This window comes from Lagenorhynchus albirostris, chromosome 2 (assembly GCF_949774975.1).
Source record: "Lagenorhynchus albirostris chromosome 2, mLagAlb1.1, whole genome shotgun sequence".
Classification (NCBI taxonomy): Eukaryota; Metazoa; Chordata; class Mammalia; order Artiodactyla; family Delphinidae; genus Lagenorhynchus; species Lagenorhynchus albirostris.
The window spans coordinates 153,973,577-154,000,254 of NC_083096.1; the positions used below are offsets into that span (position 1 = coordinate 153,973,577).

The 26,678-nt window shown below is 44.0% G+C and overlaps 1 protein-coding gene across 5 annotated transcripts; it reads right to left on the minus strand.

The window, feature by feature from the left end:
- Nucleotides 1–9: 9 nt before the first annotated feature.
- Nucleotides 10–25,340, minus strand: CAP1 (cyclase associated actin cytoskeleton regulatory protein 1). 5 transcript variants are annotated; one of them, XM_060140446.1, is made up of 13 exons: nucleotides 25,250–25,340; nucleotides 12,636–12,757; nucleotides 11,907–12,007; nucleotides 10,151–10,228; nucleotides 8,274–8,417; nucleotides 8,087–8,172; nucleotides 6,073–6,178; nucleotides 4,731–4,908; nucleotides 2,826–3,010; nucleotides 2,521–2,644; nucleotides 2,283–2,365; nucleotides 1,828–1,971; nucleotides 10–1,192 (listed from the first exon to the last, which is right to left on the minus strand). In XM_060140446.1, the coding sequence occupies exons 2-13, from the start codon at nucleotides 12,745–12,747 to the stop codon at nucleotides 1,109–1,111; spliced, it is 1,425 nt and encodes a 474-aa protein (XP_059996429.1). In that variant the 5' UTR covers nucleotides 12,748–12,757; nucleotides 25,250–25,340; the 3' UTR covers nucleotides 10–1,108. The 5 variants fall into 5 exon arrangements, with proteins under 5 accessions (XP_059996429.1, XP_059996426.1, XP_059996430.1 ...); XM_060140443.1 differs by having other exon boundaries at nucleotides 11,907–12,010; XM_060140447.1 differs by having other exon boundaries at nucleotides 25,268–25,287.
- Between the last annotated feature and the right edge of the window lie 1,338 nt (nucleotides 25,341–26,678).

Consider the following 26,678-nt stretch of genomic DNA (forward strand, 5'->3'; position numbering starts at 1 on the left):
AATACTAAGCAAGTTTGGTATTAATTTTATTCTATTTTCTGTATAACTTTAAGTACATAAAGGTTCATTTCCGCAGGCCTCAGGAAATGGGTAGAAATCACAGGACAATCTCTCTTCCCACCAAAAGAAGTTGCATATTTTGGTAAAGTGTTTGTCCTAGAGGAAAAACTGAAATTTACATTAGCAATGCTGTGCAAGATTTTTACACAAGACCTAAAACCAGCCTGCAATGGAGATTTTAGTCCTCTGTTCAGGTGCCCAGACAGAAGCCAAAAGCTGTTGAGCATGACAGGGCAAGGAAGCAATGAAGACGGATGATGGGCACCCAGCATGGAAGGAGGAAGGGAAGCCAGATTCCTGGGAATGGTGTGGTTTTCCTTTTTTTTTCTCTCTTTTTAAGTCATCTCTGTAGGAAGGTGCTGGGCAGGGGCCCCAGAGAGAGGAAGGGTCCAAGACTCCTTTAGCTGGCCTGGGTGCAGGGCACCACCACAGCAGCTAACACAGGACAACCTACTATCTCAGGTTCGGGCAGATGCAGGATGGAATGCAGAAGAAAAGGAATGCTTACAGGAAATCATTTTGCTTGGAATGCTAGATGGCCAAGCTTCAGCCTTTGGTCCCGTGCAAACCCTTGCCTCACTTGTCAATAGTGAAAATTAGTTTAAGTTAGGAGAACCAACTAGGATCACACCAGCTTCTGCTACCTTCACGCTCATTGTTAGAAAAAGATTAACTTGTGTGAACATTGTGATCTGTTAATTCCTGGGGACTGCTTTATCCTTCCCCGAAGACTATTTGTTGGTCAAATAACCCCAAAGGCTGAAAGCTAAAACACACCTGTCCTGATGTGCAGTTCCTGAAAAATGGACTGGCTGTATGGTTGAGCTGATACGGAAAAGCTGCACCTTCCTGCAGAAGATCAAAGACCTGCTATCCCACCCCAAATCTCAGCCTGAGGTATATTTCAGTGAAGGCAGGTAGCTGTGCTTCTCAAAGCAGAGAAGCAGTTTAAGAGCAGAAAGGTAGAGGAAATCTAAAAAAGAACCGTCTTGATACAGATTTGTCCCACGGTGTGAGGGAGAGGGCAAAGAACCCAGTGGCACTTCGCTTATCCAGCAATTTCTGTCACTGTGGTGACCAACTTCCGCCCATTCCATATGGTCTTGAACTGCTCAGGGACTGGGAACTCATTCTGCAAATAAAGAAACAACAGGTTTAAACCCAAGCTAGGCAATACCCTGGGGTTAATTAAATCTTAACTTTCTCCCAATGCTTGCTCGCACTAAACTCTGAGAGCAAGTAGGATGTAATGAGAGAGAAACTGAATCCACCTGAGAAAGCAAGGCCGTGGAACTGGCAGCGCACTAGCAGCGCCACATCTTCTAGACCACCTCCCCCACCGCTGACAGTGAAGCAGCAGCGCAGTGTAGGAAGGAGAACAAAGGCTCCAAAGCTAGACAGATGTAGGTTTGAGTCTGTTTCTTACTGTTCACTGATCAGTGACCTTGCAGACTGTTAAACCTACGAGGCATAGATGGGAATGTGTATGGCTTCACGGCACCAGCTCAATAGGGTGCTGTGATTCAATCCCATTCCTTTTTGACTACCCTGAGCATCTACTCTGCCTAAGAAAGGCAGAAACCACCCTCCTTTGGGGGTCTACTTCGTGGGACTACCTCATGTGTCTGTGCCTGAGGTGTGCACTGCTGGGCTGCACCCACTTGATGCAGAGTGTCCATCAGCTGCGTTGGAAGACTTCTCCTCCAACGCAAGTCTTCAGTCCCTTCTGATTTCAGACCATACTACTAAAGAGATCAAGGAACTTACGAAGTCATCGCCTTCTGTAGGAATGAGGACATTCATCTCAGAAGATTTGGCACTGACTATCTCACAATCCAGTGAATTCTTGCTCAGGTAAACGTGGCAGCCATCTGTTTTGTTGATGGAAATGGTTGGCACTTTACCCATTACCTGCAGGGGAAACCAAGAGCACTGAGTCCCAGCAGCCAGCAGAACAAGTTAGCTGTGGGAAAAGCTTTCACTGTTTCACGGGATTACATGAAAAACTCACAGGTGTACAAGATACTGGATACTAGGGGCGGGTGAGAATGGGTACTGGAAAGAGCTCGTGATAAGGGCCAACTCTTCCTGCCACATCCAAAGCAGCTCAGCTTACAGACTCTGTAGAGTCAGATTCCCACCACAGCAACATCTGTGGGTCGGCTGTGTCTCTTTCAATTAATTCCTAAGGGACTAAAGGAAGGAGCCAAGTATCAAGTTACCTGAACTTTGACATCCCTACTATTGATTATCTCCACAATGCCCACCACGTCATCGAACACCAGACCGAGTTTCTTACAGTTATCTAGGAGAAGAAAGGGAGCGGGTCAACAGTATAACTTTAAAGGAAAGTACTCGATTTAAGAATTAAGAATTTAAGAATCTCTAGAAATAGGGTAGCTATGGTTCCAGCCCTCTCAAGCTCTAGGACAGAGCCTGCCTAGGTCAACAAGAACTCACCTACTGTAATGGAGTTAATTTTGCCCTTGATTTGCAATGTTGAGTTGACACACTTGAATATGTAAGCCACCTGTTTCAGCTCTGTGTCATCTATCACCAGGTTGGAAACATTCTCCTGATTTTCCTGTTAAAGAGATACCCCTTTTAGGAATCTCATCATTAAGCACATGCCACCCCAAAACACAGACTATGCCAAACTTTCATTCTTGCAATCTAAGCCAGAACCCTGTACTCATTTGGCTGTGCTCCGTTTAATCGCTTTGTCCCCACTCCTTGTTCCCCCAGTCCTGGCATTTTTAACTCACCACTCTCCACTTCTTGCCCTCCAGTTCAAGTAGAGCTGGCTCCTTCTTTGTGACTGGTTTGGGGGAAGGACTGACTCCTGGTTTAGATGCAGAGAATGGTTTGGGGCCACTTCGTACTGGAGCACTCTGAGCCTTCAAGGCAGGGTTCTTGTGAGTCTTCAAGTCATCAGATACATGTTTCAGGGCTGTAAGAACAACAGCTGCCTTGTTCCTGTCCTTCATACCAGGGCTTTGGGCTGAGGCAATAACCAACTTCTGCTATCAGAAGTTAAACTGATCCTTAAGAAAAAATTCAAAGCCCCAAACCAGAGCCTTTGAGATGTTCTCTCACACACAGCTTTGGAGAAGCACTTTTATAATTTTTCTTCTACCCCAAGATTAAATTATAAAGTTCCACTTAAAAAATAAAAAAAGTGGAATGTGTGTGTATGGGGGGATGGGTATGTAAAAAGATCTAGAAAGACATACTAAGTATCAGTATATACTCACAAAATACGTATGTAGTTTTTAAAGCAACAGAGGAAGAAAAAGTAGTATGTGATAATAAAGAAAATTTGGTAAAAGGAAAAGAACCCTCACAGCTAACCTACGACCTCCAATCAGTGTTAGCATTTGAAACTCCCCTTACAATAATTTTTCTATTCATAGTTGTTTTTTATTTAGATATAAGCATGCACACTGTTAAGAAATTTGGTTTAACCAATTAACACAATAAAAATTTTCTCAAGTTAACCTATAGTTTCTAACAATATCTTTTTTGGGGGCTTCCCTGGTGGCGCAGTGGTTAAGAATCCGCCTGCCAATGCAGGGGACATGGTTTCGAGCCCTGGTCCAGGAAGATCCCACATGCCGCGGAGCAACTAAGCCCATGCGCCACAACTACTGAGTCTGCACTCTAGAGCCCGTGAGCCACAACTACTGCGCCCACATGCCACAACTACTGAAGCCCACGCGTCTAGAGCCCGTGCTCCGCAACAAGAGAAGCCACCGCAATGAGAAGCCTGTGCACCGCAACAAAGAGTAGCCCCCACTCGCCCCAACTAGAGAAAGCCTGAGTGCAGCAACGAAGACTCAACACAGCCAAAAATAAGTAAATAAATATATTTAATAAATAAATAAAAATATCTTTTTTTTAAGGAAAAACATTCGATAATCACCCTCAACAGGCTGACACGTGCCTTGCTTGTGGACACGGCCCAATCTATATAACCAATACTGGCGTTTCAGCTCCACCACTCCTAAACACTGCATGGTTCACTGCAGAAAAAGATTTAATGGCTGCATAGTATTGCGTCAAGAGGAACATACCACAGTTAACCATTTCTCTTACAGTGGGATATACAGGTTGTTACACCATTTTTAGCTACTGTGAACAACAATGTATAAAAGTTGTTCTTTCAGTGTTTTTATAGGTAGATTCCTAGGAGACTGCTGTATAATTTAGACTTCCACCTACTGTGTATAAGGGTGTCTACTTTCTCTACACCAACATCAGGTCATTCTTACGCAAATTTTCCATATGACTAACATACACCCTCTGAGGACGTGAACCACCCCCTCCAAGATGACCTCCTGAAGAGACCGCATGGTAACTGGGAAAAACCTCTAGGAAAAACTGCCAGCACCATGTCTTGGCACCACAGGGTAGGTACTCTGTATATGCCCCTTAATATTAAATCACTTTCCTCTGAGGAGAGAGATTCCCCCAACTATAATGAGCCATTGTCAATTTCCATTTGAGCCAGCTCTGCTATCCCTTTAGGCAACCTGAAGGAATGTGACACCCCAAATGAATCTCCCATATACAAACCACGGTTCTGGTTTACAGACTGTCAGGTCTCTAGTCGGTAAGTTCTTGCCAAAACAACTTATTCACCAACTCTTCTTGCCAAAGCATTCACTTACCATGTGTGATGCTCTCCCCCTGATTAATCTGTGCAAACAGTGCTGAGCGTGAAGCAGACTCATCTGAGCCTGAACTGGTGGGGGCTGGAGGGGGAGGTGGGCCTGGTGGGGGGGGAGGAGGACCCGATCCAGCAGAGGGTCCCGATGGCAATCCACTCAGTTCTTTTGCCACAGGCCCCTGGAACAGTAAGTGCAGGTAACACAGTCAGCATCTCTTCCCCTCTGTACCATTCCCAGTAGGGCCCTGCATGTGTCCAAGATACATGGGGTACCCACTGTGGCCCTTGATGCAATGATTAATGCTCCCTACCCACACCCAACTTGGCTTTATTCCTTCTCACCCTTTCCCAAGGATCCAACTCAACTCCGTTTTTCAACCTTCACATTTTTCCAGCTCTGAACCTATAGTTCTAAATACTTACTTAGTGTGTCACTGGTACCTCAGACTCACAAAGTCCAAGACTGATTTCACCATCACACCCATGTCTCTATTTCAGTGAGAGATATTATCAACCAAGCTTGACCATTCAATCTTCTTTGAGTCTTCCAACCCCCTCGATCTCATTAAATCAGTTTATTACCTTGGTTATATCTCATTCTTTTTTGTACCAGCCCCTAGTGCCATGAGCACTTCCATAGTCTGAGCATAAGCCCTTACCCCTAACCTATATGCTAAGACTCTTTTAAGGACAAATAGGATCATTATCACTCTCTTGCTCAAATACCTCTGATAGTTACTTATCACCTATTATAAAGTCTAAAGGTCTCAACTACCTTCCTTTCCAGCCTTTCCTCCTAAATATGTGACTCTCTCTCCTTATGGAAGCCAGATGACCAATCTCTACACTTACTCTGCATTTACTTTGTTTAAGCTTTGCTGTTTACTAGTATTCCCATTTCTCCCACTTCTGTCCTATACCTGAAAAGTCTGAGTATACCTCTTCAAAGTACAGTCTCTCCCAGTGAGAATCATTCTTCTCTTCTTCATACTCTGTAGTGTGTACCTTTATTATAGCACTTAGCTTGGTGATTTGAAGTGGGGTTTCGTATCTGTATTTTTAAGCTTCTTGAGGGTTGGCACAGTGTAACTCATTCATCTATCTCTCCTTCCAGCCCAATCATTGTCCCTGACCCATGTTTACTGATGCTGAATAGAACTGACTATTCCTTCTCTGACCCTTGCTTTCTTTACTCTTTTTCCCCTTTCCTTCTCTCCTTTTTCTTTCTACCCTCCACTCTGAAGACTAACATTCCTTCTTAGACCTTGGTAGTGCTAAAGTCTAAGAAACCTGCAGATCCTGGAGGTTTCCTGGAGCGATGAAGGGAGGGGAGGAGCACTCACCGTTTTGCTCCAGGCCAGGCCAGTGGCATGGAACTCCTTAATGTAAGCCTGCAGCTCTGTCCATATACTCAAGTAAGCTTTGACCCAGTCCACATGCTTCTTATCCCTGGGAGAATTAAAGAAAAACTCATCACAGGCAGTCAGGGTACATTACAATAGTGATTCCAGATCCCCTCCTATCTGTGAACTCACATCCTCTTGCCTGTGGCGTTTTTTAGGCTCTGCTCAACGGCGTAACTGAGCTTTCCTTCTTTTTTTGAACCTATTCTCTTACCCTAATTAGACCAAAGTCCATATGGATAGGGACTCCAGATTATATCTTTCTATCTCTTACAGCAGTATTCCTCAAACATTTTTTAAAAGTAGCAAAACCACTATTTCAAAGTAGACCTTAGGCAGAACCTAATATACAAAACTGATAAAAGCAAACATTCTGTGCACGAAGCCATGGTAGAGAGGTCTCTCAAGCATCACTGTGGATCTCTAGGACTCCAAGAAACTCAAGTGCCTTATAGCATAAGCCTTATGTCAAAAGTATGCCCTCCTCCTAAGAAATTAAAAATAAAAACTTCTGTTAGGAGGAAATAGTCAGTATTAAATTATAGAAACAGCACTGCACTACAGTTCAAGTCTCCTCTCTCTAATTTAAAAAAAAAGTTAAAAAAATTTTTTTGGCTGCGTTTGGGTCTTCATTGCTGCACGTGGGCTATCTCTAGTAGTGGCGAGTGGGAGGCTACTCTTCGTTGTGGTGCGTGGGCTTCTCATTGTGGTGGCTTCTCTTGTTGCAGACTGCCAGCTCTAGGCCCGTGGGCTTCAGTAGTTGTGGCACACAGGCTCAGCAGTTGTGGCTCGTGAGCTCTAGAGCACAGGCTCAGTAGTTGTGGCGCATGGGCTTAGCTGCTCTGCGGCATGTGGGATCTTCCCCAACCAGGGATCAAACCTGTGTCCCCTGCATTGGCAGGTGGATTCTTAACCACTGCGCCACCAGGGAAGTCCTCCTCTCTTCTTATACATTATTAGCTGGAAGAGTTTATGATTGTTTAGCATAAAGCCTAATTTCCTCAACTGTAAATTGCAGAGTATATGGTGGAGTATAATGAAAACATTGTGATGCTTAATCCCAGGTTACTGGAAGGATCAAGGAGCAGCCTGGTGTTCTGGGACATTTTTCACCCACATGAAGGCTTATTCCTTCACAGATGTTGGATAACTGATGATGGATGGAAGAAAGGAAGGGTTTGGAGAGTTATGCAGCTAAGTAATACCTGCCTGCAGTCACTCCAGCTCAAAACCAGCAATGGAGAAGTAGACACTGGTGGCCACGTGTGGTTGGACGTACAATGACTCCCCTTGTGCAATACCTGCAGTGGTCAGGCAGCCTTCATCTCACTTTACCTGACCACGTGAATAGTCAGGGTAATTTTCTAGTAAATCTTACTGAATCTTTTGCAACTGGGCCAGTTAGAAGTTTTCAACAAAGGAACAAAATCTTGACCACACAGGCAAATAAAAGGGCATTAGACCATTTTACCTCCTAAACCTGGAAGGGTAAGGATGAGAAGACTCGAAAGTCCTCTACATGGCTTCCCTGGTGGCGCAGTGGTTGAGAGTCCGCCTGCCGATGCAGGGGACATGGGTTCGTGCCCCAGTCTGGGAAGATCCCACATGCTGCGCAGTGGCTGGGCCCGTGAGCCATGGCCGCTGGGCCTGTGCGTCCGGAGCCTGTGCTCCGCAATGGGAGAGGCCACAACAGCAAGAGGCCCGTGTACCACAAAAAAAAAAAAAAAAAGTCCTCTACAAACCCTGGAGAAAAAGCAGAAGAGGAAACAGAAACACTTCCTGCTTGCAAATACAGCTTCTATGAGCCAATATCTATCAAACTTTCCAAAAAGCAGCCCTGAGATAAGAGAACCAACACAGCAGCCAAAGGCAGTCTTAACTTAACACAAAGCACTACTCCAGCAAGTAACCAGCTGGGTTTGTCCTTTACCCCTTGAGGACAGGCTGGACTTACACGTCTTTGTACTCCTTGAGGACTCGGTTTGTATAAAACATGGCAGCATCATTCATTTCCTTCACATAGGGACCAGGCTTGGGAGCCTAGAAAAAGAGAAGCTGTCAGTGACTTGGGGCCTCTCCAGCCATATCACCTTGCCTCTTTCAATCTGTCCCTTCCCTCCCATGGAAGCTGTGCCGCTCACCATAGCCACCCAGCCCAGGGCCTGGATACTTTCGCTGACACCTGACAGGTGATTGAACAATTTGCTGCCTCTGTTCTTCTCCCGAAAGGTTATCACTTCTTGGATCTGCTCGGAGATGGGTGCCAACAAATCGGAAAGCTTATTCTAGAAAAAGATGCAAGAAAAGACTGAGGTTAGTGTATTTTTATAGAAGCCTTTATGTTGCTCAACTCTGATCCTCAAGGCAAGAATTCTTCACGAACTACAACAGCATGCAAATAAACTCTGTATTTATCTTGCAAAGATTCACACGGCTACAATACTGCTCATCATCTCACTCTCCTTAGACAGCTCTAACTACCCAGGCTGGATTTTGTGGTTCTTCATGATCAGGACCCATACTCCAGCTGTACCACAAAATTCTACCATTTCTGCCACTTGCCTCTTTTCTGTCCCACTAACAGCAGACACTAGTTCATTTCTGGGCTCCTCTCTTTCCATCTATCCGTGTGCTCCTCTGTGTCATGAGGGACAGCACTCCACCAACCACACCGGCCTCCTACAGCATCTATCGTCAGCATAACCAATTCTGGCACCTTATCACACACCAGCACAATTTATTAATGGACCCATGTAAACATGCTTTTCTTTGTCATTGATTCTTCAAAGACAAGGGCTTTGTCTTAGCCCTCTTTTATAATCCGTATAGCCCTCAACACGCTGCTAGCCATATAGCAGCTGCTGAGAAGAGATCTGTTGAATCAAATGCAACTAGAGGGCTTGGCACTTGAGCAGACAGCTTAGCAAAATGGATGAATCTTGTGTTTCTGTGTTTTCATCCGAAGCTTGGTTTCCTGAACATCTCATTTCTCAGATCTTAGCATGAGAACAGTCTAAAGCAGGAGTCGGCAAACTTTCTGTAAAGAGCCAGACTGTAAATATTTCTGGCTTTGCAGGCCATACGGTCTCTGTTGCTATTTTTCAACTCTGCCGTTGTAGTGCACAAAGCAGCAACAGACAATACTTAAAAGAATGGACATGGCTGTGTTCCAAAAAAAACTTCATTTAAAATAGGTGTCAGGCCAGATTTGGCCTGCAGACTACAGTCTGCCAATCCTCGATCTAAAGCAAGGGAAAGATAATAATGTCTCAGCTGCCTGATTTGTTATGGAAAGTGTGGGCTTGGAAAAAAGGTTTAGACAAAATGCTTTAACTATTCGAGACAGATTAAAAATTAGAGTCTAACATATTTAACATTATCTTACGCTATTTTTACATTATTTAGGCATGCCAAGGGTTCACAGGTATTAATACAGCATTAGTAGGAAGACTTATTTTATTAGCCTTCTGCCTAGGAAAGCCAAATGCAAAAAGAAGAAATGAAACAAAACTAAAATGTTTGGCTCTGAGAAAAATCTAAATTTTCTCTAATTTATTTTCATACTTGTGGCAGCATAAAATCTTGAGGTAGGAATAAAGTTAAAGAGAGATGCCTAACCACTGAAGGGTGAGGGGAGAAGCAGTGCTTTAGGAGTTTTAGGATCTCCCCAGCAGCCTTACTAAGCCCACCCATAGTGGAGCAAGAGAACCACTCTCTGGGTCCCAAAGGGCATAAGGGACAATATGATGAATTTGGGCTAAGAATGTCTATTGAGAGAAGCAGCAAAGTCCCAGGGATAACTACAGTCCTAAGTAAAGTGATAGAAAAAAAGCCATTAGAGCCCAATAAATATATACTCAATGGCACATTCCCACAGTGGCGCTTAAAATCTGACTCTCCCTCTGGGACTTGGTGTGAACATACATGAGCCTAGTAGGTCTATCTTAGCATGTTGTGATAGCTTAGCAGAAAGCTCTCAACCTGTCCTGTGCATCAAACCAACTAGTAATGAACTTACGCCTGCTGGCTGCTGGCATTGAGAGGCTGTAACCAAGAGCGCTCGCTCCAACTTCAGACCCGTGTGGACCATCTCCGCCTGAAAAGGAGAGGAAAGGAGAAGAATCAGCTATCAATGACACTTTACAACTGGACAGGTCCTGGTAAGAATAACCTGAAACCTCCACTTGCATGTACTCTGGTAGCAACCCAGGCACTGCATGTTGATTTCTTCAAGTACTCCTGATTCTTGGGACTGATGGCAGACTAATATATCATTATTCCTGCTGGAACTAATCAGGGATATAATCCAGAGTTGGAAATGAAGATAATTGGGGCTAGCTTTTGATGAAGTCAAGTCAGCAACTGAACATGCAGTGCGATATGAAGTGCACTGAAAATCCCTCTTAACTCTCATCACCGCCCCCGCCCTCCCAAATCTGTTCTCAAGAACTAGAGGTAAGAGTTAAAGCAAAAACCTAAATTTATGCCTCAAATTCTCAAGGTATTTACTCCTTTGTGTTAAAGCTATTTTTCAAAAGTTGGACCATGACCTATCACAGGTAATTAAATCAACTTTGTGACCCCATAACCTGCACTTTATTAAGTGAAGGAGAATAGAACAATGAGTGCAATACATCAACTGGAAATTATTTCCAAAAAAAAAAGTGCAACACAAGTAGCATAATGTGAAACTTATATCTTAGCTACAAATATGCATTTCTTTTTTTTCTTTTTCTTTCTTTTTTTTGGCTGCGCTGTGCGGCATGCGGGATCTTAGTTCCCCAACCAGGGATCGAACTCATGCCCCCTGCAGTGGAAGTGCAGTGTCTTAACCACTGGACCACCAGGGAAGTCCCACAAATATGTATTTCTTACTGAAGGTCATGACCAAGCGTTTAAGAAACATGAGGCTATAAGCACTACAAATACAAAAATTCAAATTCAAGTCATATATTTTTTCTGGATTTGTATTTTTAAAATATAAAAGTAAAAAAATATATATAAAAGTGATACGTTTTAAAACCTTTTCAAATGTGACCTACTGTATAAAGTAAAAATGCAAGCCCCACACTCCTATCTAAGTCCCAGTCCCACCCTCTAGAGTTAACACCATTGCCAACAGATGGTATATAAGAGGCTCCAAATAGCTCTTCCAAAGATCAAGCAACCAGTTTTGCTGACGGGTCAGGAAGATCCTAAACATGGTTCTTGCTGACAAAGGATCACTTGGAAGACTAGCAGGAGGATTCTGGGTCTCAGAGAGAGAGACAGAGTAGGGGCGGGGGTGACAACGTGGGTAGCAGCACATGAAGGGAGGTTGGTAGAGAGGCACCTGTCATTGCCTACTTCACATTCGTACTGTGGGCTAAGTATGAAAATAACTCACATTAGCATAGCTTTAGCATAAGTACCATGCTTAGTTTTATAAATGCTAAGTCATGATGATGACTCCTTTGAATAAGCCACCCCAGGCTTGGTTATATAACACACTGGGATCAGACTGGTAGCATGTTCTCACTACAAAGATGAACCAAGCCACATTTTATGCACGAAGCAAACTATCTGTATAAAAGAAGCCCATGCGGAATATGTGATAAAAGCAGGGAGCCTGGAAAAACCTGAGGAAATGTTCCAGTGCGTGGACTGAGTTCCTCAGTGCAGGCAGAAGAGAAGGAGCCAGGAGCCTCTCAAGGGGCTCTTCAACCAAGAATGAGTAGGATCTGAAGAAAGCCACCAGTCCTTAAAAGAGGGAAAAAGGGGCCAAACCTCCTTACATGCTTCTGCACATCTCCCCCAATCTCTTTACTGATCTTGAGGTACTCTGCCACAGGACCGGCCAAGAGTGAGTCAAATGCTTGCACATATGGAGTCGTTCCTGCTGAAGACAGACACACCACGAAGAATTGGTCACACATCAGAAAGAGGATTTGTTAAAAGCACTTCATATGAAAGCAGAGAGGCAAGGTAACACAGTAAACAGAAGGCTGGAGCATGAGTCAGGAGCCTGTGTTCTAGCTCCAGAACCACCATTAACTTCTTGTGCGACCCTGGCTAAGTCCCGTTTTCTTGCTGAGCTTGATTTTCTTTACCAATAGAATGAAAATAAACAAAATGATCCCCCTCAAGGTTCCTTTTAGCTCTAACATTCTGACTCAATTGGGCATGCGCAAAATGGCCAATTTGCCAATTGTCTGGAGAGAGGAAATTTAATATCACTTGTCATTTGACTTATACTAGAGTCATTTTGCTAAAGAAAGAACAGGAAATATCACACAAGCAGGAAGTTCTCGTGTTAAAATAACTTAACCACAGGCCTCCCTGCACAAGTCACTTCCTCCCTTATCCGTTCACAGCAATAACGAATGATAGGCAATGAACTTTCTAGATTAAACGTTTTAGGGAGTTAGCTCCAAAGGAAGGAATACACTGCGACAGAAGAATTTCCGGCCAGGACACCAAGTATTCACCACTCAAGGTATTCTGCTGGCTTGTATGCTGCTTACCTTTTGCAGCACTGTCTGCATACCCACAGTGCATGTCAGAGGCCTGGGAGACTGCCTCCAGGCGGCCCACTGCTCTCTCCAACCTCTCTACCAGATTTTGCATGTCAGCCATAATGTAGCACCTGCTGAAACAGATCAAATGTCATTTGTTGTTTTAATATTACATAGAACCTAGGGAGAAAAGAAAAAAAGAATACCCTGGGAGTGAAGAGGATGCCAATTCTGAGGAACAGAATCATTTTACAGTAAAATAAGATGGAAGATAGTCTAGCATATTTGCAAAATCATAGAGACTTCATTAAGCAAAAGAACTACCCAGGAAACAGTGTTAACTGAAAGCAAATGCTTACTCATTCAAATACTTACTGGATATCACCAAATAAATATTTGTGTAAGAATTTAGAATTTACAAAGTACAGTCTCATATATTATCTCAGTTTAAGCCTCTCAACAACTATTTAGGAATGGAAAGATAATTACTATACTCTCAGAGATAGGAAACAATTTCAGTGAAGTTAAATGACTTGCCTATAGTCTCACAGTTAGCTGGTAGGGAAGCCAGTCCTCAAATTCAAGCCTTATGGCTCTAAGTTTTTTTTTTTTTCTAAGTGTTTTTTCCTACAACATCCTGCTGCCTACATATGGAATGCCCAAAACCAAGATGAATAGGGTATTTATCCTGCCCCCAATAACTTACAGTCTAATAGAGAAGACTTTACATGTGCACTAACGACTGTAAACCAAATAGAAAAAAAAAATTAAGATGACATAAGTTGCAGAGAGAATAACACAGGATTTCAGAGAGGGGAAGAATATATCAGCTGGAAGGATCAGATAAGGCTATTATGGCAAAGCTTCCAATTGAGCCGGCTTCAAATGAAGGTGGGTAGGATCTGGATATGCAGCAGGGAAGGAGAACAGACACACCCAGAGAGCTTGTTACAGATCTTTCACAAGTACCAACTTATCTGAACTAGCCTCATTCAACGTCTAATATCCTAAAGAAAGTAAGCTCCAAAAGAGAAGGGACCTTCTCTGGTTTGTTTCCTAAACAAGTTTATCCTCTACCATCTAGACCACTACCTGGCAGGTAGAAGGTGTTCAATAAATATTTTAGAAGTTAATGAACCTGAAGTATAGTATCCTAGAACTCCAGAGACAAGGGTTCTGAAAGTTACCCACAAATATACATAAATGAGTGTTAATGTTATCAATATACATCGACATAAAGTGCTTTAGATTATAGGTGATCTCATAAAAATCAGTCAGTGTAATCACAATCAAAGACTTGACTTGGAGAGATGTCATTTCAAAGCATTAATTTATTCAGGCAACTGAAGCCGAATGAACTCAACTCCCTTGAAGCCACCTAAAATGACCATAGCAATTATAATTCCCTCAAAGACAGCTACATGACAGAATATCTCATTTAACACACATTGTCTTCCCTGTGGAAGAGAGAAGCAACTCAAAAGATAAACTAAGGAAGACAATATCATCCCTGTCCATTCTTTTCCGTGTACAGGCTCTGATCTCTCAGAGCCGGGTGATTTGCCAGAGAATGTTGTTCAAAAAAGAATCAAGGAAAAAAATAAGAATGCGAACCAAATAAACCTTTCCATTCGCCGGCCTGAAGAGGTAGCAGAAGCCTCCAAATCTGTACTCTACTCAAAATGGAACAGACTATGGAGCAGACTAGAAGTATCCAATATACTCTCCCTTATGTTATGGCACAATCACCCAAATATCCAAACTGCTGCCCTGTTCATTCTGGATACTATCCAGGGACAGACACATATAATCCACCACACTCTGTAAATCCCAGGGGAAAAGGCAGTGACTGCAATAAACTCCCAAGCTACCTTGCATTAATAAATACCACCCATTCTGTTATAAAACATGTTCCTTCGGACATAATGGATACTATAAGTTCCGGCCAGTGTGAACATGATAACACAGTACAAGCATCTCTAAAGGCTGCCAGGGTTCGTGAATACTTACCAATCTGAAAAGCTTAATAATACAGCTTCATGGATTTTGGTTCCTTCTTTTCCATCTTTTACTTGTACTTTAAGCTTTCAATGCTAAACAAGCTATGGTTCTGCTGTTTAACTTAAGCAGAATGAGAAAAGACAAAACAGCTATCATTATAGCTAATCTCATTCCACCACTAATCAAATATAGGAGAAGAGTTCCTAGTTTTTTGTTTTTGGTGGGGGTGGAGTGAAATTTGAGATGTTATGGGAAAGAATGTCTAGAATTGAAGGACCAAAAGACACACCTTGTCTTATTCTTTATGTATGCATATTCGTTCTTTAGGTGGTCATGTCCACTCCAAAGCTGTCAACTACCATTATCGCGTTACTATCCAGTCCACTTGCTGAGTGATACCACCACAACCACCTATAGACTAACAACTCCCAGAGCAGTGTATCCAGCTCAGGCCATCCTTCTGGGATTCAGAATTCCACCTAGACATCTCTACCTGGATGTCCCAAAGGACATCTGAAATGTCCAAAACAGAACTCATCATTTTCCCTAGCACTGCTCCCCCAGACTCACTGTCTCAGTAATCCAGCACTACCAGCAATCAAGATAGTAACCTGGAAACTGTTAAGCAGTACAGTATAGTGGTTAAGATTGTTGTTCTTGGGGCTTCCCTGGTGGCGCAGTGGTTGAGAGTCCGCCTGCCGATGCAGGGGACACGGTTCGTGCCCCGGACTGGGGGGATCCCACATGCCGTGGAGCGGCTGGGCCCGTGAGCCACGGCTGCTGGGCCTGCGTGTCCGGAGCCTGTGCTCTGCAACGGGAGAGGCCGCGTACCGCAAAAAAAAAAAAAAAAAAAGAGTGTTGTTCTTTAAAGAAGTCAGAGAGACTGGGAGTTTGAATAGTGGTACTCACTGGCTCTGTGTCTCAGTGTTACCAAACTTTCTCAACCTCAGCTTCCTTATTTGTAAAACAGAGACAACAATATAAAATCCAAAGGGCTATAGTGAGAATAAATGAGGAAATACATGTGGAAGTGACTGGCTCGCTCAGTCCTGAAAAATGGTTAGGATTCCATAAACATTAACTAAATGACCTCCTTACTAATCTCATCAGTCATCAAAATCCATAGGCTCTATCTTGCATATCATAAATAGATGCCCCTGTCTTCATCCTGATTGATAAAAATTCGGTCATCATGACTTTGCCTAGATTACTGCAATAACCTCCTCACTAGTCTCCTCTAATTCCAGTTACAAACCCTCTTTATCCATTCTCATTACCACAGTGATTCAGAGTAAAGTCCAAGCAAGGGTTTCCATAAACTGGCCCTGCTTTACTTCCTACTACTCTGCCAGTTTTATCTCCTGCCACACCTTTCCTCAACATTCTACAGCAACCCAGAACTACCTGCATTTTCCAGAAAGAGTTATGCTTTCTCTCACTTTTGAGCCTTTACAGTGCTATCCACTCTGCTTGGCTGCTTTCTCTTCCCAACCTGTTCCTTTTCTCATAACTCCTACTGCCTTTTTCAGATTCAGCTAAGGTGTCACCTCCTCTAGGAAGCTTTTCCAGTTTGGTATGTTTTCCCTTCTCAATCTGCCCCCTCTCCAGAATTCCTACTGTCCATTCAGTCTCAGCCAAGGTATGACCTCCCCAAGAAGCATTTCCAATATGTGCTCCCACATATCATTGTGTACTTATCTCTACCACACTTTAACACACTGGTTTAAAAATCATTTAATAGTCAATAGGCAATCAGTCACCCTACAGAAGAGACCATGTCTTGCCTTTGTAATTCCAGTACTATAAACATGGTAGGCACTATAAATACAATAGGTTAATAAAGGTCCTTGGGAAAAATAAATACATAAGTGCCTTTACCCCCTTCTCCCCTCAACGCAAGTCTGGTTATCTCCTCTCTGTGTCAAATCTGGGGAGAAGTGTGTGTGTGTGTGGGGGGGGTTCCTTTCTTTAAAAAAAAAACACATTTTTTTTTGCCTGTTTGTAGGCTCTAGCAAACATTCCCATCTTTCAAATAAACGCTGCCTTCTTGGGCAGAAATTAAATTGATATAGAGATCTTCAAACCAAGTGCCATAAGGCAGATAACCTTGTTTATTAGATGATATAATATTAATTAAAAACAGAACTCCCTTAGAGTTGTAAGTGCTTTATATCATCAAACTGCTGCTTCTTTTGAGACTTAAAATAATTCTGTGACATATATTATAAAGATACTGATCCCCATCTTTAGAATGAAGAAACTGACAGAAGTTAAAAAGCCTGCTAGGTATCAAACAACCGGTGGGAGAGAACCTAGCCTTGAGCACAAATTTTCTGAGGCTCTTTTAAGCAATTAAGTGACTAAGGGGTTCATCACAGCATGCAGCCCCAGCTGTTTGCTAAGCACAGCACTGTGGTGGGTTCCAGGTCTCTTTATGGTGTCTTTAGGCACATTATTAGCAGCTTTCAATTCCTCTGCTCTCAGTTTCCTCTATGGAGGCCAATATTTTTTCACATTCAGTAGACGACACATGTTTGGAAAGCAAATATTTAAAATAAGGTTTTTCCCAAGAATACAGAATTGCCAGAGCAGAAAACTATAGCTCTGCCTAATCTTGCTCCCTGCCATTTCTGACTGACAGTAGCCAAGAACTATATGTAAGCCTCCGTAAATGAAGGTGCAGATTCCCAACTATTTAAGCATTCATCATAAAAGCTTCAGAAGGAGAGGCAGTCCTAATTACCCAAGTCCAAATAAAACTTGGATTCAGGAGACCAAGGTTTAAGTCCCAATTCTGCCACGTATTAACTGTGTAAGTTTAGAATAGTCATTTAATGGACCCTCACTTAGCACACAGAGATGTAAGGATCAAAGGAGTTGGTTTTATAGATGAGTAGTTACTTTGGGAGCCTTAAAATGCAGTTCAAATGTAAAATGCTATTGCTGCATACCATGTAATAGAATACAGGCTCCAGAAACATGGCAATTTATCCATTCTCCCCACCCCTGCTCCCCCAGCTGCCCCCATCCCCAAAATCTGCAGCACCTAGAACAACCTGGCACACAGAAGACACTCGTAACACGAAAGTCCTTAGCATTGTGACAGCTACTGAAGAAACAGAAGACCCGCGGTCTCTGCCCTCTAGAAGCTTTCATTCTTATTGGGAAGGGCAACGCAAATGAAATACCAATGGACTAAATACTGAAGACTATATTTTTTAAAGTTCTGTTAGAGATTAACTAATTTCATTTGGATTGGGAAAAGTTAAAGTTACCAGCTAATACAGTAGAGCTTTTTCTTTGCAGAATGTTGTATGGTCCTGAATTATATAGTATAAATGACTACATGCTTGGAGAAGAAATCAATGAGGACTAAAGGTAGTCTCAGGAGGTTTCAGGAGGGCAGTGGGGCATTTTGACAGAAAAAGTAAAAGAAAAAAGGGAAGACATTCCAGAGCAATCAAAAGCAAAGAGAGACCAAGAAGGCTATGTACAGAAAGTGTGAGAAGGTGAGCCCACATAGTCTCATGGGAAATAAGCAAGCTGGGCTAGGTTATGGAGGGCACTGAAACCTGGGCAGTATTTGAATTTGATGTTGCGATAAATGTGAAGCCATTCAAGGGTTTTGAGAGAAGGAATAATATGACGAAAGCAAAATTTTTACAAGTACTGTCTGATAGCATGGGTTTTGGAGAAAAAAAAGGGAAGATATTAGGGTCTAGGTTAGGTTGAAAGCTGTTCAACTAGCTGCAAAACAAAAAAGTGGTACTGTAGGGCTTCCCTGGTGGCGCAGTGGTTGAGAGTCCGCCTGCCAATGCAGGGGACGCGGGTTTGTGCCCTGGTCCGGGAAGATCCCACATGCCGTGGAGCGGCTGGGCCCGTGAGCCATGGCCGCTGAGCCTGCGCGTCCGGAGCCTGTGCTCCGCAGAGGGAGAGGCCGCAACGGTGAGAGGCCCACGTACCGCAAAAAAAAAAAAAAAAAAAAAAGTGGTACTGTAAAAAATATTTTTACTATCGCAAAGGAAAATAATAATCACTTTTAGGCCGCTAAGTGACCAGCACCTGAATTAACAGTAAAATAGTTTCTCTACCCTGAGGGAGTCTAGCAGGAGCAACAAAGCTACCTTCCACTGAATCACTGGCTCTCAGGATGAGGAGGGAGTCTAGAAAGCACCATCTGATGACAGAACAGACCTTTCAACATTCTCAGCAATTAGTCAGGTAGCCTCTATTCAAACACCTTCAGTGTGGAGAACCCAAGACTTCTGGAGGCAGCCCATTCCATTCACATAGCTCAAAGTATTTAAAAGTTCTTCCTTATATGGAGGCAAAACCAGTCTCCCTGCAACTTCCACCCACTGATCTTGGTTCTGCCCTTGGAGGTCACACAAAACAACTAAGCATTAAACACAGAACAAGTATTAACTTGTGGTACTAACTACTGAGTTACAGTAGCATTCAGAGAAGGGAGTCAAAGATGACTCCAGAGTTGCAAATCCAGGGGAGTCAGAGAATGATGACACTATAGGAAAAAACAGGTTTCTGGCACGTTCTAGCTAAGGCAAGAAGATGAGGTCAGTTTTGTATACACAGTTTGAACAGAAGATGAAGCTTCCAAGTGGGAATGTCCAGTAAATAGTTAGAAATGAGCTTGGGGAAGAATCAAGGCTAGAGATCAATGTTTACAAAGTCATCAGCAAGGAAACATCATAAAGTCATGAGACTGCATAGGCTTTTGGAGGGATATCATGCAGAGCGAAAAGAAACCAGGAGCTTCATTCTCCAGCAATTTCTTTTGTGGTCTGAAACCAAGCAAAATCAGAAATGGTCAGTGATTCCTGCCAAAGCTGCTTCATATTCTCATCATTCTAACAATTCAAGCAACCCAATTCCTTCTGCCTGTCATTCAGAAGTAAATGGAACCAGGTTACTCCTGCAGTTCTTGCCTCTTCTCACCAGGCAATTAAGGCAGTGGAATGAATTTCGACTCATAAGAAGTTGCTATGCTTAAAATGTTTTCTACTTTGTCAGGTAGTTGTTCCTCTAAGTCATACCCTTAAGTAAAATCGAAAAGAAAGCAACTACACAAGTCACCCTGTATGCTATGGTAGCCCAACTGATCTGCTTCAAAATGCTTCTGTTGGCCTTTGCTTTGTAATTCTGTTCCCTAGATGTTATCCTAAGAAAATAATACTAACGGGAAAACTGATAGGCATGAAGATGTTTAATGCTGTGTTAGCTTAGACTTCTAATTACAGGGGAAGAGCTAAATGCACTGTGGAAAAAGACCTGAAAAAGAACACAAAATTTACAGTATTTGTCACATTCGAGTGATGGAGTTTTAGACAATTTCCCCGTTTTCCAAAATTTTTTTAACATAGTAATATAATTTCTTTATAATAGAAGACAACAAAACAAAACAGCTCCACTTGGATATCTCTCCTAAGCTACCACTAAACTATAAGGCATTAGTTAGTTCTGCTCCTAACAATATAGAAATTCTCATCACTAGACTCTAACATGCTACAGAGCAAAACCTACACATGCTAATAGGATACTTACAAGTTGGCTGATTTAACCCAGAAACCAAAGAACAGACACCACTTTGCCCCAGTAAGATGCCATCTAAATCTAACCCAAATCAGGAGCCACTGTTCTTCCCCAAGCATTTGGTTTCTCTGATGAAACCAATGACATTTAGTGCCTGAGTCACTGCCACCTGAGGTTTAGATTAAAACAGAAAGAAAGGCCTGTCTCCTGCAGAGGGAAAGAATTCTACCCAATATCAGCACTTGTCTCCTGACCATTAAACATGGTCCTCCATCTAAAATTCCAGGAGTGAGTAAAGCTAGTAATAGTGTACAAGCTGAAGTCAGACTTGAGAACTAGCTGTTTCAATGCTCTGGGGCAAATAGATAACTTTGTGTGGTCAAGGGCTCCCCTCTCTCTCACATTCAAGGAATATTACGAAGACTAACACCATAAAAGCATTCAGCAGGCATCTTTTATATTGTGTAAGGAAAAACTGCATTGGTTGATTTCAACTGGTAGTTGCTGTAAACAGAACAGCATTTCCCATTCTCATGCATAAAGATAGATTCAAGGATGCCATTTGTCCCTAACCATGATTCAGCTACAGCTAGAGATACAAAAAGATCTGCGACTGCAAGTCTATAATTAACTTACGTGTAGGAATTTTAATGACCTCTGGAGGGAAAAAAAATAAAAAACAAAACAAAAAAGCAAGCTCACTTCTTCCATTAAACATTTCAACTATAACTACTTTCCAGTAGAATAGAAAAATTTGATACAACAGGTCTGGTAATACAAGGCAAACAAAGCTGCACTGTAGCTGAGGAGTATTTTTAGAGTTGATGGTTTTTATTAGGTTTACATGATGGTATATCAAGAACAAATAGTTTCATGGTGAATGCTAGAGCTGCATTAATTTAAGGCTGATGAAACTACAGTCGACCCTTGAACAACACGGGGATACGGGCGGGCACTGGCCCTCAGTGCAGTGGGAAATCCTCCAATAACTTTACAGCCAGCCCTCCATATCTGCCCGTACAAGTGGACCTGCGCAGTTCAAATCCATGTTGTTCAAGGGTCAACTGTATAACAATTTTATCAGTCAAAATAAATCTTGAGTAACAACATCATAAACTACATCCAATGTAAAATAAATGATAATCCCTATCCACTAAACCAAGCTGTCTAAATGCAGGCAAAGAAAACAGGAATTTATATAGCCCCAGTATAGGGGAAATATAAATCTGCTGACTTGCACTGTCAACTAACACCAACCTCATTTCTAGTGAGTGCCTAAACAACGGCCTTTCTCTATTAAGATCACATCCTCTGAGGGAAAAAAACACAAAAAGGCAAGTTCTTCAAGGCCCACCCAGAAATTCCTTGAATGAACAATAATTCTTGATGCCTCAGTGAAACCCATGATTTATTCCTTGCAAGGTACCCAGCGTTTATCATGTGCCATACACTGGGCTAACCACGGCCACGGAGCCTGCCCTCAGAGAACTGAGTTGGAGAGATAAGACACCGCACAATCAGAGCTATGATACTTTCTCATGCATTGTTCTCAATCGGGGCAATTTTGTCCTCCAGGAGACATTTTGCAATGTCTGAAAACATTTTTGGTTGTCACAGTTGAGGGAGTGCCCCTGGCATCTAATGGGTAGAGGCCAGGGATACTGCTGAAATCCTACAATGCACAGGACAACCCCATGAAATGAAGAATCACCTGGCCCAAAATGTCAGTTATGCTGAGGTTGAGAAACCCTGTTCTAATGTAATAATGAGCAAAAGGTAGTGCAAGAGGTACAAATAAAATGCTGATGTAATAGTTTAGGACTTTCTAAATTAGAATGTCACTCTGTACCACCCAATGAAAACTAAGATGAGGGTCTGACTGTGGAGAACTCTGTAAATTGGACAATAGAGTTTAGACTTGATTCTTTGGGAAAATGAAGCCAGTGAAGGGTTAAGATGAAAATGGTTCTTTTTAAAAGAGTAGTCTGGGGCTTCCCTGGTGGCGCAGTGGTTGAGAGTCCGCCTGCCGATGCAGGGGACATAGGTTCGTGCCCCGGTCCAGGAAGATCCCACATGCCGCGGAGCGGCTGGGCCCGTGGGCCATGGCCGCCGAGCCTGCGCTCCGCAACGGGAGAGGCCACAACAGTGAGAGGCCCGCGTACCGCCAAAAAAAAAAAAAAAAAAAAAAAGAGTAGTCTGGTTATGGTAGAGAAGCTGAAGTATAGATATGAAAGCCAGTTTAGTAAAAAGTAAAGAAAGAAACTGATTAGGACAAGTCAAAGGAATAATCACTAGGACTGGCTAAGATATAGCTTGAGGATCCTCAGATTTCAAATCTCAGGATTAAATTTCAAACCAGAGGGTTCAACTTTCAATGACACTGCATTTGCTTGTTTAAGTAAAATGAATCTTTGACTCACCATACTTCACAGAAAACTGAAAGGAGGAAGTCACTTTTTAAAGGCTCAGTCCCTAGTTAAAAAAATAACTGCAACTAAACAAAGGTATATATAAGCAAGAAAAGGGGTGAAAAAAAAGTTCATCCTTCAGGTTGGAAACAAAACATTTTACAAACTAAACAGCTAACCTCCTCAAGGCAAAAATACACTCACTGAATCTTAACAATACCACCACCTTTGGTTTGCATGACAGGTTGTACTTGACAAAGTACTTTCACAGTTACCATTTTATTTAAACTCCGCTGAAACATAAATTATGTCCATCTGATTGATGAAGTATTTCTGGGGAAGAAAAAGGGGGGGAAATTCCAACAGAAATTTCTTTATACTGGACAGCAGCAAGTCAAACAATCAGCAAAATGCCAACCACAGAATAAACCCAAACGCATTCATACAAGGCATCAAAAGCCCTTCACAACCTGGCAGCACCTACCTTTTTTTCTGGTCTTATCTTCTCCTACAAACCCCAGGCTCCAGTACTTCCCTGAACAATATAAACCCTCTCCTGCTTCCACACCTTTGTCTTGCTCTTTCTTCTAGTTGAGATACCTTATTAGACACCTCTGCTTAGATGTGCTGCAAACACCTCAAACTAAATATGTCCAAAATTCATTTTCTTTCCATGGCACCTCTCCAACTTGACCCTCCTCTCACAGTACCTATATTGGTGAATGGTGCTACCCAGTTCCCTAAACCAGAAAAGCAGACAATCATCCTAGGCTACTGCTATTTTTTCATTTCCATAAACAATCAGCCTTCAACTCTATGGATTCCATCTTTTTAATATTGCTCAAATTTGATCCCTCCTCTCCTTCCCATTCTCATTGTCTTCATGGTTCAAGCCATGTTCAAGCTTCCAAACACTGGTCTACTTCCTCATTATGTTCCTTCCCCCTTGACAGGCTGAACTAAAACATCAATCTGACCACATCATTTTCCTACATAAGAGCCTGCAAAGCCTCCCCACAGCTTTCAGGGTAAGCTCCAAATTCCTTAGCATAGTTTACAAGGGCCTTCATATGGGAACCACCCCCACCCACTTCCTCCACTTCTCTGAGCATTACTGGAATTCCAGTCATGGTCTTTCACATGTCCAGATTCCATGTCCTTGCACTGGACCCTTTGGCTGGAAATCCCTTTTCCAGATTCACCATACGGCTAAACAAATCCTGCAGGACTTAGCCGCCCACTTCCTCCCTAAAGCCTGGAAAGCTGGCTCAGGTATTCCTCCTCTCAAGAGCCCTGTGCTCACACACTATGACACTGTAAGCCACCCCTGATTTACTTGTCTGCCTCCTCCTCCACTCCATGAGAACTACTTTATTCTTAGTCACCAGGGCTAGATGCCTCATTTAATATGTGCCTCACACATATCAAGGGCTCAATAAATGGCTGGTGAATGACTGATGTGCTGGGCTGCTCCGGTTTTCACTTGAACAGGGAACCCTATAAAGAGCTTCAACTGACAGTTCTGATACTAACTTCTGCCTTAAGTTTCTCATGCTCTCTTCACTGAACTCTTCATGCTTCGAAACTCATCTTAAACCCTGCTTCTGCAGAATGGATTTTCCTGAGCCCCTCATTACATACTGCCAAAGCACCTTGTTCCTCTTTCCTAACACTCATCACATTTATAATTATTTGTTAAATTCCCTGCAAACACTGTCAGCTCCGTGAGGGCAGGGTCTACCTTGTTTTGTTTCTGCCTTCCCTGGATGTGGCCGAGTGTCTAACAAAGAATAAACACAATTTGTTACACTGAATTTAATCCTGTGAGGTGAGCAGAGATCTCCACTTAAAAGATGACAAAAATGAGGCTCAAACAAGTTAAACAAAGCGCCTATGGCTACCGATGCTTGGCAGTGGGACCAGCCCAAAACTGAGCCAACTGGTTTCACATCCAGAAGTATGCAACACCTTCAACAAAGTTAACTTGGCTTTTCAGGATCAGAGCTATAGACTAGGAGAAAGGGGAGGCTCTCTGATTGCAAACACAAAAACCCGATCCTCTCTTTTTAAAAAAACTGCCCAGGTGTGCCAAACAGGCTGCATTTTTTAAAAGTTCCACGCAGCGAGTAGCCTTTAACCTGCAACTGCCCGCGAGACGGTACCTACTGGAAGACCACCCCAAGGTAGAGAGAGGTTCCTGGGAAATGAACGGGGGAAGGATATGGGGCCGGTAATCTAAGGAGCTGAGGTCTAGACTCCGACTGTTTCCGTCGCTCGCTGTAAGATCTTGGACCAGCCTCCTCTCTCCGGGGATCAATTTACCCATCCAAGCAATGGGGGCGAGACCAGGGATAGACAAGATTCTAAGGTCTCGGAGGTTCCCTTCAGTCAGAGCACCTTAGGAATCAGGCCTCCGCTGAGGCTGATGGCCAGAACCGCGAAGTCCAGCGGAAGGGGCCTCCCCAGGAGAGCCTGGCTCAGTTGGTCACCGCGGCCCCACCTCAAGAGACCGCGCCCAGGATCCCGGGTCGGCCTGAGGGTCCCGGCGCCGGCTGCCTCAGGGGGGCTCACCGCATGCGCCTAGGCCAGAAGGGTCATTAACAACGCCAGGGGCCAGTGGGCCGCGGAGGGGACCATAGTCCCTACCCCGCCGCGCACACTCACCTCAGAGATATGCCTCACCTCGGGACTGCGATCAGCCGCTCTCCACTTCCGGCAAGAACCGCCCAGCAATCCTCGCGCGACCCACTTCCGTGCCCTCACTGGGCGCGGCACCCCCACCGGAAATGAACCGCCGGCCGAAACGCCGGCCCAGAGGAGGGACCAGGGAAGAAGACTGGCAGCTCCGCTCTTGACTCCGCCCCCTACTCGCCACGCCGGGGAGAGAGAATCCCCACTAGCCTGGGAAAAGAGCCCCGCCCCCAAGGCGGGAGCGACGGGGGGCGTGCCTAAGGCTAGCCACGCCCTTCTATCAACCGCAGCTGCCGGAATCGCCCGGACCAATGAAGGGCCGAAATTACTGGCTAAGCTCCACCCCCGGAGAAGGAGGACAGATGAGTGGTTAATTCTCCTGTCAGTTTGGCCTCATTGGCAAAGGCCGGTCCCTTTTCACGGTAGTCGGGAAGGGGTTCAACCCTTCAGGCCCTAATAGGGTCAAGCCGGAGGATTCTCTGAGGGCGGGAATCACGGGCGGCCGTCTACTCTCCGAGGGGGATCAAGGCTAAGCTCCGCCTCCCTCTGGGCGTTCAAACCTCAGTTTCCCCGTTTGTGACGTGGGGAGGCTATTGCTCTGGACAGTGTTTCGGGAGGACCTGCGGAGGCTGGGTGTGGGGAAGGGTCGGCGGGGGGGTCGGCGGGGGCGCTCGGGCCCAACCCCGCGTTTCTGGGCATGCCAGCCGCCGCCCCACTCGCTCTGCCCCGGGCTGGGAAGGTGGAAGCTCGCCCCACTTCCTGTTTGTTCGGTGCGCTCTGTGACCATAGATGGTCAGGTCTGGGGCCGCGCGGAAGCCACCGTCTGGCAGTTTGGGAGTCCTTCCTCTCTGCGCGCAGGGTGGTGTCCCCGAGAATAAGATGAGCGGGGGAAAAAAAAGAAAAAGATGAGCGGAATTAGAAGGTATCCAGCTCCACTCGGCTAAAACCCGGCTTATGAGGCACCTTGCCCGGGCTGGGCGTGGCCAGCTGCCTGCCACTCAGACCGGGGGAGGTTCTGCACGGTGGCCGCGGCGCGCGGGCAAGACTTCTCTTCGGTGCTTCTTGGGTCTGGGGATCAGAGCTTTGTTCCCTCAAGGCTCACACTTTCCAACCAGTGATTATCCTCCTACAAAGATTTTATTTACAGAAAAAAGTGGCAAGTTCCCACCCCTTCAGTTGAACGGCTGTGACGGCTGCAAGCTTCAAAGTTGAACGCAAGCGTTATATGCCAGAGTCACTCATTCAACAAATACAATTCTTATAATAACAGCTACCATTTACTGCGCGCTGAGTACATGCCAGGCCTGTGCTGAGTGCTTCAAGCGCATTTTCACTTTAATTCTAACGAACTCTCTGCGGTAGGTACCATTATGGCCTACAGTTTTAAAATGAGGTGGCTGAA

Bases quoted from the DNA above. Each gene is read 5' to 3' on its own strand.
- CAP1 (XM_060140443.1), bottom strand. From the start codon at position 12,747: ATGGCTGACATGCAAAATCTGGTAGAGAGGTTGGAGAGAGCAGTGGGC. The intron at 2,645-2,825 runs GTGAGTTAAAAA...TCTCTTTAACAG, and splicing joins AGGGCAAGAAGTGGAGAGTG to GAAAATCAGGAGAATGTTTC. The intron at 1,972-2,282 runs GTAACTTGATAC...TTTCCCCTGCAG, and splicing joins GTAGGGATGTCAAAGTTCAG to GTAATGGGTAAAGTGCCAAC.